General features: G+C 51.3%; 1 protein-coding gene across 1 annotated transcript in view; it reads right to left on the bottom strand.

Moving 5' to 3' along the window:
• Window positions 1-2,560: 2,560 nt before the first annotated feature.
• Window positions 2,561-12,865, bottom strand: part of REEP1 (receptor accessory protein 1) — a 74,002-nt gene continuing 63,697 nt past the window's right edge. The window contains exon 9 of the mRNA XM_021717368.1: window positions 2,561-2,914. Coding sequence (XP_021573043.1) covers window positions 2,904-2,914 — 11 coding nt within the window. The 3' untranslated portion in view covers window positions 2,561-2,903. The remainder of the gene's footprint in view (window positions 2,915-12,865) is intronic.

The following is a 12,865-nucleotide window of genomic DNA, read 5'->3' as shown; positions in this document are numbered from 1 at the left end:
TAAACAGCCCGTGTCTATAAGTCAGCAAATGAGAAACATTCAGTTGAATCCTCTAGACAGCACACCACACCACTACGTGTACACTTACAGGCATTCACATTTTATGTCAGTCCATACACAAATATACAGCTTGTCAGAGAAGTAAACACATTTCACCAGAGATATGACAGCTGCTCTTGGTTGTACAGTGAGCGTCCTTAAGAGAGAAACCAACTCCCTGATCAACACTTGAAGGAATAATAGTTACATGTGCATTAAGACAGCAGTTTGGATACCTTTATATTTTAAATTTGAATGAGAAGCAATACAGCACGTCTGAGAGTAGAGTGCTTCAAACTTTTTTTGGCATAGTTGAGTGCAAACTTGATAGCCTATACTTGTTACAACTTTCCATTGCAAAATGGTGAAAATATAGTTTGTTCACAATAGGATTTTAAACTCTGCTGCTAAAGGCATTTCTTGTTTTGGCAAAAACCGAAAAGTTGCTAAGAAGCTGCGTAAGCTTTCTTGCACTTGTTTCTGATCATTCTGGGTGCTTCCACCTAACAGGTAAATGCATTTTAAAGAGTACACAGTATTGTTCCTCTGTCTGGAACTATTTAGTGAACTTGAAGACAAGAGTTTCTCTCTTCCCTAGCAGGTGCAGGTGGGGGTGAGGCACAGACAATGAGTAGACAGCCTGGATTTGCCCTCTGAGCCACAGACTTGCTTTTTTATTTTCCTGTATCCTTTTGTAAATTACAAAACCACTGGGAAGAAGGGATTTCGACACGTATACCTGGCAACAATCAACTTCAAATACGACCCTTTCTGAGGTGGCCAAGATCCCGCTAATGTGTCCTCAGCAAAGGCCACTGGTGTGTGTGGTGTGTGTGTGTGTGTGTGTGTGTGTATATGTGTGTGTGTGTGTATGTCCACTGGTGTGTGTGGTGTGTGTGTGTGTGTGTGTGTGTGTGTGTATGTCCATTCAGTAATGGAACAGTTTTTAATCGGGCTTGTTTATAGTTGGTTGACGGTAAATTCTATGTGGTATCTAACACTAGTTCTCTAGTCTCCTGGGCCTACCTACAAACAAACACAATCCGAATATTATGAGTAACTGGGTTGTGACCACTGCATGCATTACACCGAAAGAAAACATCAACTCTAAGCACAAATACACTATTCTTATGTTTTAACTCAGCTCTCAGAGGGGAGAGGAGTCACCTCAGACCACTGTACCTTTAAACCAGATCCTTTTTTTTTTTTTGAATCGAAGTCTCACTCTGACCCAGGCTGGAGTGCAGTGACTCTCTCACGGCTACTGCAGCATCGACCTGCTGGGCTCAGGCGATCTTCTGCCTCAGCCTTCCAAGCAGCTGGAGCTACAGGCATGTGCCACCACGCCCGGCTAATTTTTTTAATTTGTTTATTGTAGAGATGAGGTCTCGCCAAGTTGCCCAGGCTGGGCTCAGGCAATTCTCTCCCCTCCACCTCCCAAAGTGCTGGGATTACAGGCATGAGCCACCACACCCGGCCAGATACTTTTCAAGTGCAATTCTCAGTCTAAGTAGTGAATCCCCTCAGATAGTGCTTTATTCGCCACTAAGCAGTTCGGGCTTGAGGAAGACATCCGATAAGACCCAGTGCCTGTGAGCAGGAATCCACTCATGTTCACATTCTGCACAGGCCAGGAAGGGAGCAGGAGGTGTGAGCGAGTCTTGGAGTTGACAGCAAGTCTCATTCACAAAGGTCTCAACCTCGAAAACCATTCTAGAACCCATCGCTTTTATTGTTACACAGGTGTCTCAGATGCATTTTATAGCATATCTGAAACAGCATAGTTCTCAGGGTTTTTGTTTGTTTTTGCTCAGTGTTCTCTACAACAAGGTGCTCGGAGTGTGGGCTCCTCTACCTGGAGAAATTAGTTGCAGCACTGGTCACTATAAAGGAAAAAGAGTCACTCGCCAAGCACAGAATGATTCCTCCCAACAGCTCTGCAAGTCCCAACCTCAAGAAGTTTGGCCAAGGGCGAGCCATCTGCCTAAGGAGATGTTAAATCCCGCAGGATTCAGGAGTTCCAATCCTGAATCCAGGAAGGAGATAAGCTTCCTTTGGCTCTTCCCTTTCCCTACGATGTTCCACTAACTTCTCATAACACTTCTCTCAATTGTCTCTCTTCATTCCTAACTTCTCTGGTCTTTTGACCAAACAACTGTCTGAAGAATACGGACCATCTTCCTGCAGAGAAAAGGCTATTTCACGGGAGTTGTATTTGGAAGCTTTAAACACATCTGAGACATTCTCTAGAATCAAAATATTTTTCTGTATTTCTGTTTTTGTGGTTTTCTTACATATCCGAACCTCTGGCAGCCCTTGCAAATCCATTCTAGGTAGCCAAAAGCCATAAATATATACATCCTAGTTCAAAGTATTAGTACCAAGAACAAAAACGTTTTTAAAAATTGCTTCGTTTGCATTTACAGGACTAAAAACTAAGTATGCAACAGATAAATTACAAATGTACATCTCAGCAGCATAGGGGTGATTCTTGTATTCCTCAAAACACACTGCTGTCTACAACGACGATCCCATGGTGGAAAATACTAACCTCAGAAGACTTACAGGTCACCCCACCCTACTACCTTTCCCTTTAACCTCTCCCCAGCAAAATAAAGAAAAGAGAAAACAAACAAACACAAAAAAAATCCACAGGAGTGGAAGAGGGGAGAGAGAAAAGGCCATGTCTGTAGAGCTGCACACGCAGCACGCCCAGCCTGCCGATTTCCATGTTGTTAGTGAGTAGCTCTTTAAGGCAGAGGAGGAACATTCTGTGGATCCGGTGCTGTTTGGTTCATCTCACTCACGTGGTTTCAGTGGCCGAGGATGAGGTACTTTTCTTCCTGAAGCGAGAGCGAAGGGTTCTAGGCGGTGCCTGGCAGAGAAAGCAGAAAGAAAAGCATCCCTCAATGTGGCATGCGTGTGGAGTCTTTGGAGGGCAGCACCAGGAAGGATCGTGTGGACACGCCCAGCTCCTCTGGCCCAGTGCACCCATGTGGGAGGCAGCTGGCTGGGGCTGTACAACGGAGTCAAGCACCCAAGTTGCGCCCCACACACCCCTGTGAAGCTGGGCCCGTTGAAAAGGCAGACGGCACCCTTCCACATGTCCCAAGGCTGTGCAGAATGACACATCTTGCTTGTTTCTGCCTCAGAAATGAGCTGAACAAATGACTCAGCAGAGAGGAACGCCTCCTATCTCGTCCTTTTTGTTCCTGTAATTTCCTTTGGGAACTGGCCTGATGTCCTGGTGCGTGCTTCAGATCTCCATCACCAAGTTTCCAGTCCCCTTCCTGGATGTGAAACCCTCGAGCGCACAGCAAACCACACCCCAAAGGCAAACACCACCTTTAGGTCCAGGTTGGTATTCCTTACCCGAAACGCTTGGGATGAAACGTTTCGCATTTCAGACACTTTCAGATTTTGGAAGATTCGCATGTACATACCCACTGAGCATCCCTGATCTGAAAACCTGAAATCCAGGATGCTCCTGCGAGCATTTCCTTTGAGCATCGTGTCGGCACTCCGAAAGTTTGGGTTTTTCGGATTAGGATGCTCAAACTGTATGAGGGTTCCAGCCCATGCTCCCACACCTGGCTTTCAAGGGACCCCTCCTGTGGGCTATGAGATCACAGGAGTTACCATGACACTGAAGAAAAGGGAACGTTTTGTTTGTTTGTCATGGCACCCGAGGAGATTCAGACAACTGGCCCCAACTGGCCCTCAACCCTGCCTCTGTCACTTCCCTGTGTGTACAGACAATGATCTCTACAGTGTCCTTCCACACGCCTACTTCTTCTGACCCAAGGCCCTTCCCTCCTCCCTTATCTTGCATGTTTCTGGTCCTCCCAGGGACTCAGCTCAAAAAAAAGTCACCTCTGCAGAGATGTTCTGAGCCCTTCTCTTGCTTCGAACATGGCCCAAAACAGAGGACTCTGTGTTCCCTGGCCTCCCATCAGACTGGGAACTTCCCCATCACTGGCTGGGTGCTGGGCAGGCACAGGGAGGGAAAGAGCCAGAACAAAGCTCAGGCCCTCTCACCGGACCCCCACGTCCCAGCTATGCTACTAGGAAATGTTCACCAGCCTCCTCCACACATAGGTTGAAAAGGCAGCGTACAACTACCTTTTTAGTAAGCTGCCTCTCAGAGGAGACAGTAAAGTAGTGAAAAACAATCAAAGCAGCGCAAACCCTTGGCCCTGGGACATTTTAGGCTGGACTTCTCTTGACATCATGAGATTGCCCACACCGTTATGCCCAGACCAGATGCCTCCAGAGTGACCAAACTCAGAATAAACTTTTCCCAAACTCACCAACTACAAAATCGACCCCCCATGCATGCCTCACTTTGGAAAGGAGTCTGGCGAGCTCCCGCACACAGGGGCAGTCATAACTACTGTCCTGATGTGACTAGAAACACTTGACCACTGTGCTTGCGGTGGGGAGCATTTCAACGCACACCCTCATCTGAGTCTCACAAGGGTCTCTACTCTGTGGACAGGGCCCTCCCGGCTTGCCTCAGGTGTACTCTCTAGCCACGGTACTTGGCAGACGGGGAAGGGGAGAGACCTTAGGGGGCAGAGAGGATGACTCTGAGGTCCCCTGATTCTCCTGGCCCTGTGCCTGCACCCGTGATGGGTGACTCCCTACCTGTGTCACAGAGCAAGGCCCCCAAGGCTCCAGGCTGCTACCAAAACCCCATCCCCATCCTACAACCGACAATCCTATGTATGCCCAGTGTAGTGTCCAGGGCAACTTTAAAGGGCCGTGCCCCTTTGGCATTTTATGAACAGCCACTTGGTACCAGGCACTACGCTGTGTCTTGCAGACACAGTGGTGAGCAGGCCTTATTCATAAATACTGGTCAGATGACACATTCTGAAGTTTTTCTCCCCAAAAACACTAATTTAGGTTGCTTTTCGCTTGTACATCATCTTAGATTGGTAGCGGTTAATATTTGAAAATAGGGGGAGGGAGGGGCATACCTCATCAACAAGGATATCTGCATGATTAATGTTTATATACCTAACCCTGAATTGTACCCCACATCTTTATAATAATGTTAAAAAAATATTTGAAAATAACAACAAGCAACAACAAAGCCCTAGATGCCACCTCTCCTATTTGTAAATAAAATTGGTAGCGTCTTTACCCCCCACTGGGCAAGTAGCCAGATGCTTCAAGTAGTGGCTCACCCTGCCTGTCTGATGGCGGGACATTTTTCAACCCCAGGCACTCAGGAGGTGCTCGGTGCCCCAAGAGACGCTGCTCTCAGGAACCCCCAATCTCCCAGGCAGAGCCCTTGGGCAAACACATGCTCCAACCCACAGTCCCAGATACCATGTACCTCCAGGGGCAAATCCGTCCTTCGAGGCGCCTTATACTTGTACATGAAATCCAGCAGGTCTTCCTCCTCCTCGTCAGAAAACGCCAGCGGGTGTCGGACCTGGGGGCACTCCCACGCCTTCACACCACCCTCACTCACATCTCCCTCAACCACTTAATGTCCATTTACAATCTACACAGGAGACAAAGTGTGAGGGGGGTCAGTGTAGACAGGTGCAAGGAAGGGCGGGGTTAGGTTCACAGCACGACAAGCCAGGCCTGTTAGACAGCTAAGACTCCTGGGTCTGAGGAAGCACCGCCGTCTGGGGCCTCCCTGCAGGGGATCTGGGATGGTGACAGCGCAGGGATGAGACCCACCAGGCCCTGAGCACAGAAACCACCACAGGCTCAGAATGTCACGGAAAGCTCCCTAGGGTGGTGGGGGCACCACTTCCCGGGGAGAAGCTGCCGTCACTGAGACACATCAGACCCTGTCGCTTAGACCTGTGACTCTACACCAGAGAGAATCTTCGCAAGAGGACAACACCAGTGTTTTTTTGGGGGGGAGGCACATTTTCTTTTCTTTTTTTGAGTTGGGGTCTCACTCCGTCACCCAGGCTGGAGTGCAATGGCACGATGGTCATAGCTCACCACAGCTTTGACCTCTGGGCTCAGGTGATCCTCCCACCTCAGCCTCCTGAGTCACTGGGACTACAGTACAGGCACGCACCACCATGCCTGGCTAAGTTTTCTATTCTTTTTTTTTTTTTGGTAGAGACAAGGTCTCACTATGTTGTTCAGGCTGGTCTCGAACTCCTAGGCTCAAGCAGTCCTCCCGCCTCAGCTTCTCAAAGCACTGAGATTACAGGCACGAGCCCCCACGCCCAGCCGGAAGCAGTTTCTATATTATACATACAAGCAGTGCTGACGGTGAATTACACTTGTATATTCAGCGCCAAGCACGCTTCCGAAGACAGGATGTGAGATGCCAGGAAGTCTTAAGGGATAACCTTAAGCAAAGCTATGTAGGTTTGTTTTTCCATTTCAAAGGCCTCGTCCTTGAGAAGTAGAGGAATCTAATGGAAGAGGGGAATATAATAGTCGCCGCTGCCAAAAAGATGACAGGAAGATTCTTGTTTTAGCCTGCTTTGAATAAACTCATGGAAAAGCTCCAGAATTAATTCCTCTCACTGAATGCACAGTATTTTTAAAATGTGAAATGATAACACAGATCGCACGTCCCCTCGCTAGGTGGTTCTATCTTCATCCACACGGAAAACATCTTCTGCCTGTACCTGGCTTATCCGACATCCACACACACAGCCATCTGTGCTTCCTATGTTGTTTTTACCTAGAATCACGGGATGCAGAGCCAGGGGCCCAAGTCATCGGGTCCCACCGCCCTGGGGTCTGCAGACAGAAAGTGGAGGTCTTCCTGGGATACCCTGTCACTGCTCCAAAGGACACGTTCTGCCACCACATGTGCTTCCGACATCCCCAGAGGACTCCCTAGACTATGGCAGCCCCAGGAGTGAGTCTGACCACTGAACCTGACCTTGAGCAAGCAGCTTTACCATTACTGCTGCTGTGCTCCCCAGCCGCCAGCAGGAGGCAGCAAGAGTGCACAGCCGCCTTAATCAAGGCTCAAAGCTGAATTGTAGGCTGGGCGTGATCCGCTCATTCTCTCTCTCTTTTTTGAATTGGAGTCTCACTCTGTCGCCCAGGCTGGAGTGTAGTAGCACTCACGGCCACCGCAGCCTTGACCTGCTGGGCTCAGATGATTCTTCCGTCTCAGCCTTCCAAGTAGCTGGCTAATTTTTAATTTATTGTAGAGACGGGGTTTCGCCAAGTAGCCCAGGCTGCTCTCAAACTCCTGGGCTCAGGCAATCCTCTCACCTTGGCCTTCCAACATGCTAGTATTACAGGTGTGAGCCACCATGCCCGGCCTCTGTCTCTCTCAATCTCTCTATTCAACTATCTGCCCATCTCTCTCATCTATCTACCCATCTACCTGTCCATCCTTCTTTCCTTTCTATCATCTATCTATATATCATTTATCTATCATATTTCTATCATCTATCTGCCCAACTGTCCATCCTTTCTTCCTTTCTATCATCTATCATTTATCTATCATCTCTCTCTCTCATCTATCTACCCATCTATCTGCCCATCCATCTTATCTCTCTATCTATATATCTATCTATCTATCCACCCATCCATCCATCCATCCATCCTCTTCCCTCTGGCTCCCCTCTGCCAGCCTGTTTACTCTGGGTTGAGGTTGTTCTCTGTGCCCCTCCTCTGTCCAATCAGCTGCACCCTTGGGCCCCTGTTGAACACAAAGGGCAGCAGAGCCCTCCTTGAACACAACGGCCCTCCCTGGCTCTCCACTCTGGGATCCAACAGTGCTTGGAGTCTGCACCACACGGCTGGCGCCTGGGGCACTGGTTCTCCTGTCCGGCTCATGGCCTCAGCCCAACAGAATGGGTCCTAAGGTTGTGGTGCCATGGCTGATCTGCTCTCACTCCTTCGGAACTCCTGAGCCGGAGCTGGGTGCACACTGGCCACTTGTTGGTTAACCTACGTGGAATCCTGGAATCACCCCGGAGAGCTCAGCTCTCGGCCCAAGCCAGCGTTTGACATCTATCAACAAGGAAATTCCTTCTGGACACACATGTCTCCTACCTGATGGGAGGGAGGAAAAAGACAAAGGCCCTCAGACCAAGGTAAAAACTACAGAAGCAGCCTAGCCAGCTCCACCCTGGCAGGTTCCATGTTCTGGAAGTGGGCTGGGTGCTGGTTCGAGCCTATGTCTCTGCACATGCTGTTCCCTCTAAATTCAGATCCAGGGCTCTCCTTGTATTGATCACTGTAAACTTCAGACAGCGCCAGAGTTCTTGCAAGAACCTTGGGCATCTAACACCCCAGCCTACTCACCCAGTCTGGATTCACCAAGGCTGAGCAAGGGACTCACACATGACCAGAATCATCATCACCACTGCCTCAGGACCGAAACAAAAATTCCTCTGAATCCTTGAGCAAGGACTGGAGGTAGAGAATTGACTCTTTGGCCCACTGGAGTGATGGGCCAACGGGAACCCAGATACCCAGGCAGAAACAGAAACAAGTGCTCGGCTCAGCGGAGGTTAGAAGAAAAAGAGACCAGTGTAGACGGCTCAGAGCCAGAAGCAGCCTCAGGCAGAAGCTGCAAAGAGAACCTCCTAAACACAGACAAGTCCTCCAGGGCACTGTGTCCACGGAGCATTTCTGCCAAGAGCGTCATCTGTGACATTCACCTCACTCTCAGGACCCAAGAGAATAAAGATGAGGACAAACTGAGCCTCCAAGTTGCTAGTTGGCTGTTGCGTTGTGGACGTGAGTCTCTTAACTAACTGTATTTTCCTCTTTGCTGTGGTTTCAAGGAAGTCCAGGATCTCTGGCTTTGGTCTACACCTTGGATGGCATGCATTTAAAATTTTCTCCTCTGCCCTGACTTCATCTTACCTGTCTACTCCCTTTCCCTCACATTTTTTTTTCTTTTTTTAGAAGCAGGGTCTGGCTCTGTTGCCCAAGTTGGAGTGCAATGGTGTGACCACAGCTCACTGCAGCTTCGAACTCCTGGGCTTAAGTGTTCCTCTTGCCTCAGCCTCCTGAGTAGCTGAGACTATAGGCGTGCACCACCATACCCAGCTAATTTTTCTGGTTTTTTTTGTAGAGACAGGGTCTCACTAGATTGCCCAGGCTGGTCTTGAACTCCTGGGTTCAAGCAATCCTCTCATCTCGGTCTCCCAAAGTGCTAGGATTACAGGCACAAGCCACTGCACCTGGCTTATTTTTCTTACTTTGATTTGATAGATCATATATATTTCCACAAGCAGACTTAACTCCTTTCAGGATCGGGGAGAGATACAAGTAGAGTATAAGTAGAGAAACGACCGCCACAGAACACAGGCCCACGAGAGGAACAGCAGGACAAGGATGAGTGTGAGGAGTGAAGCAGAAAGTCCCTCAATGTCCTTGTCCCTGCAGATCTAAAAAGAAGAGGACCCAACAGGTCCTTGCCCCTGGCCACAGGCCTGAAGGATGCTGCTGTCCACATCTTATTACTCGGATGGCTCCCGAGACAATGGGAGGGTCTCCCACCCAAGGTCATGGTCACAACTCGCATCACTCAGGTGATGGCAGCCACGGCCATGATGCCCAAAGCTGGACGGCCTTGAAGAAAGGGCACCTGGTCTTCCACAGCAGGGGCATGGGTGTGAGGCCCGGCTGACAATCCTGTCTTAGCAAACGCGGCAGGGCCACAGCAGCCTGGGCTTCAGGTTCCACCGCTTCTCTATGGGGAGGGCAGGGAGGGAGAAGCTGGCTGGGTCTCTAAGCCCTTCAAACGCCTGCACAGAGCCGCCTGCATGGGGCCCAGGCCGCCCCACCCCCGCAGCGCAGAAGAACCCCCCCGGGTTAGCAAACACCCCACACAGCACACGTGAGCGGAAGCACGCCTGGAAGGCAGCGAACGTGTTTGCAGAACAGCATGCCCGGTTGGAACACTTACATCCACGTCCCCAACAGCCACCGAGGAGAGAGAAAAGAACATTCTGTTAGGGAAGGGTCTACGGGGCTGAAACTCACACCCACGCACACAACCCTCCACATAGACGTTCATGCGCACACACAGATACACACACGCTCACCCACTTCCCACGCTCCGAGCCTCAGACAGCCCCTCCTGCTGGGGTCAGGGGAAAGATACTGCCCAGGGGCCATAATTGGTAAAATGCAATATTCTCTCTCTCTCTTCCTCTCCTCTGTCTCCCTCCTTTTCTCCCTCCCTCCCTCTTTCCCTCTCTCCTTCTTTCTCTCCCTCTACCCCTCACTCTTTCTCAGAGAGAGGGCAAAAGGGATGACTGCTTTTTGTTTTTAGTTTTTTTTAGAGTTGGAGTCTCACTTTGTCACCCAGAATGGAGTGCAGTGGCACGCTCCCAGCCACCACAGCCTTGACCTGCTGGGTTCTGGAGATCCTTCTGCCTCAGCCTTCCAATAGCTGGAACTACAGGTGCGCACCACAACGTCCAGCTAATTTTTGGTTTATTGTAGAGACGAGGTCTCACCAAGTTGCCTGGGCTGGTCTCGAACCCGCGGGCTTAGGCAATCCACTAGCCTCAGCCTCCCAAAATACTGGGATTACAGGCTGAGCCACCGAGCCTGGCAGATGACTGCTTTTTATTTTCATTTTTCTGAGTTGGAGTCTCACTCTGTCACCCAGGCTGGAGTGCAGTAGCACACTCACAGCCACTGCAGTCTCCACCTGCTGGGCTCAGGCGATCCTTCTGCCTCAGCCTTCCAAGTCGCTGGAACTACAGGCACACGCCAGCACACCCAGCTAATTGTTTGATTTATTGCAGAGACGGGGTCTTACCAAGTTGCCCAGGCTGGTCTCGAACCCATGGGCTCATGCAATCCTCTCGCCTCAGCCTCCCAAAGTGCCGGGATGACAGGCTCGAGCCACTGTGCCCAGCCTGGGATGACTGCTTTTAAAAATTACATCCCGCACACTTGATTTTAAAAAGAGAGGGACACCTGTATGACTAGCCACAGGCAGCAAGCCAGAGCTCGGTTCGTAGGTAGACGAAACAGGAATAAAGACAGTGGGGGAAGAACAGTAGAAACACAAAGAGACAGAGAAGTGCAGGAAGCCATAGGGAGTCCATAGACAGAGGGCAGGAGCAGGGCAGAGGCAGGAAGAGAATGTTCTGCCATCTGAGGTGTGCCCTGATGAGAGTGGATCTGCCCGACGGCCGCTGTCCCCTGGGCCACTTAGTTCCATGGCAGCTGTCACTGCCCCGCTGTCACGTATGTGCCTCCAAGATGCCCACCTCCCTTTCCCCCACGCCCCCACTCCATCCTGTATGAAGATCTGAGTTCACAAACCCCTAGAAACCTCCCTTTCTGCTTAGGAGTCCTGGGGCTCTACAAGGCCCCAAGGGTAATGTGACTCTTCCCAGGCTCTGGCCTGAGTGGCCCCCACATGACAAAATTCCAGGGGACCAGGAAGAAAGCTTTCCCAACACCTCTGAAATCCTCTCTCGTGGTGTGGCTGCTTAAGAGACAGCCTGGAGCCCTGGGACACAACAAGCCTCCCCTCACGCCCTCTGCCACCACCTCACAACCCAGCACGCTTCCCACTTGCCTCGCAGAGACCCAGAGCTGGGGGGATGGAGGGTATCGGCCCCAGCCCTGCCAACCCCCCTTGGAGGGGGAGATGAGGCTGAGAGAGCCCTGGGGGAAATGGTGTAGACCAGTGATCACAGGGCTTTTTGCAAGCCGAGCTGCGGGAGAGGGAAGGGAAAACTCAGAGCATTGGGGTTAGGAGGCCCTTGAAGAGGCAGAGGTCTGAGGAAGAGGGCTGGAGCAAAGAAGCCCTCCAGGCCCTGAGGCCTCTGCTGGTCCCACCTGCGCCTCACGCCCCACATGCCCTGCCTGGTGTGGGCTGAAAGTAGAACTTTCCCGCTGAATCCAGACACTCTTGCCAGCTGCTGGGGCACCCGAGGTGAGCTCATCCCGATAGTGAGCCATGGTTGTACATCAACACCCTGGAAGCAGCCTCTGATCATGAGATACCGGGTGTCACCGCAGAGGAGGGCTCTGAGAGCAACACAGAGCCATGCCGGGGGAGGAGCGGAGAGGACAGTTGCCTGCTCTCTGTATCCCCCCACGCCAACCCCCAGTATGAGAGACCCACAGAATTCACAGACTCAAAACGGCCAAGGGTGAACAGACAGAATCCCCTGGGGTTGCCTGGGGCCGTGTGGTCATTCCCAGCACTGGAAACAGCCACACACAGCCCTTGCGTTTCCAGCTCGGACCAGGAAGCCCTCCAGGGACATGCTGGACAGAGTCAGAGTGGGGTTAGGCGGCTGGTCTTCACCTGTGTGTGCCCAGGACTCTTCTGACCATCGGTTCACCTTGGCCTAAGGCCTCCACATTCCCCAGGTCTTCTACAGGGGACTAAAAGGCTTGGCACCGGGAAGGCTTAAAAATGGAGAAACATGGCAACCTCCTTGGGTCCCCTCCCACTGTGGAAACTTATCTGTCCTGTCAATAAATCCTGCTTTTTCAACAAAAAAAGAGGAGAAACAGAGGGAACAGGACGTTTCGCCCACTGTGGCTTCCTGTCCCGCTCACCGCTGATGTGGGAGGGACAGGTGGTGCCTTGGTGGCCCCAGGGCTCCCTCCCCTCACAGCGGCCAGCAGACCAGGCACTGTCCCTCTTGCTTCTGAGCCAAATGCAGCTCGTCCACAGAGAGGTTGGCCCTCTCCAGGCCCTGGTGTGTCTGGCTGAGATCTGGCACCAGGAGGAGCAAGTGGCGACACAACCACGAGGCAGCCATGGTGCCACCAAACTGTCGCTCACACACCGGGAGGATGGGAGAAGAGCTGGGAGACCTCCGCTCTCCCCGGGGTCTCCTGGCCGTTCCAGGCCGTCGTCATCACCCCCCCCCCCCCC

This window comes from Carlito syrichta, unplaced genomic scaffold (genome assembly GCF_000164805.1).
Source record: "Carlito syrichta isolate Samal-C Ts95f unplaced genomic scaffold, Tarsius_syrichta-2.0.1 Scaffold309717, whole genome shotgun sequence".
Classification (NCBI taxonomy): domain Eukaryota; kingdom Metazoa; phylum Chordata; class Mammalia; order Primates; family Tarsiidae; genus Carlito; species Carlito syrichta.
The sequence above is the reverse complement of the archived record's forward strand: the minus strand, read 5'-3'. Positions and strand labels throughout refer to the sequence as shown.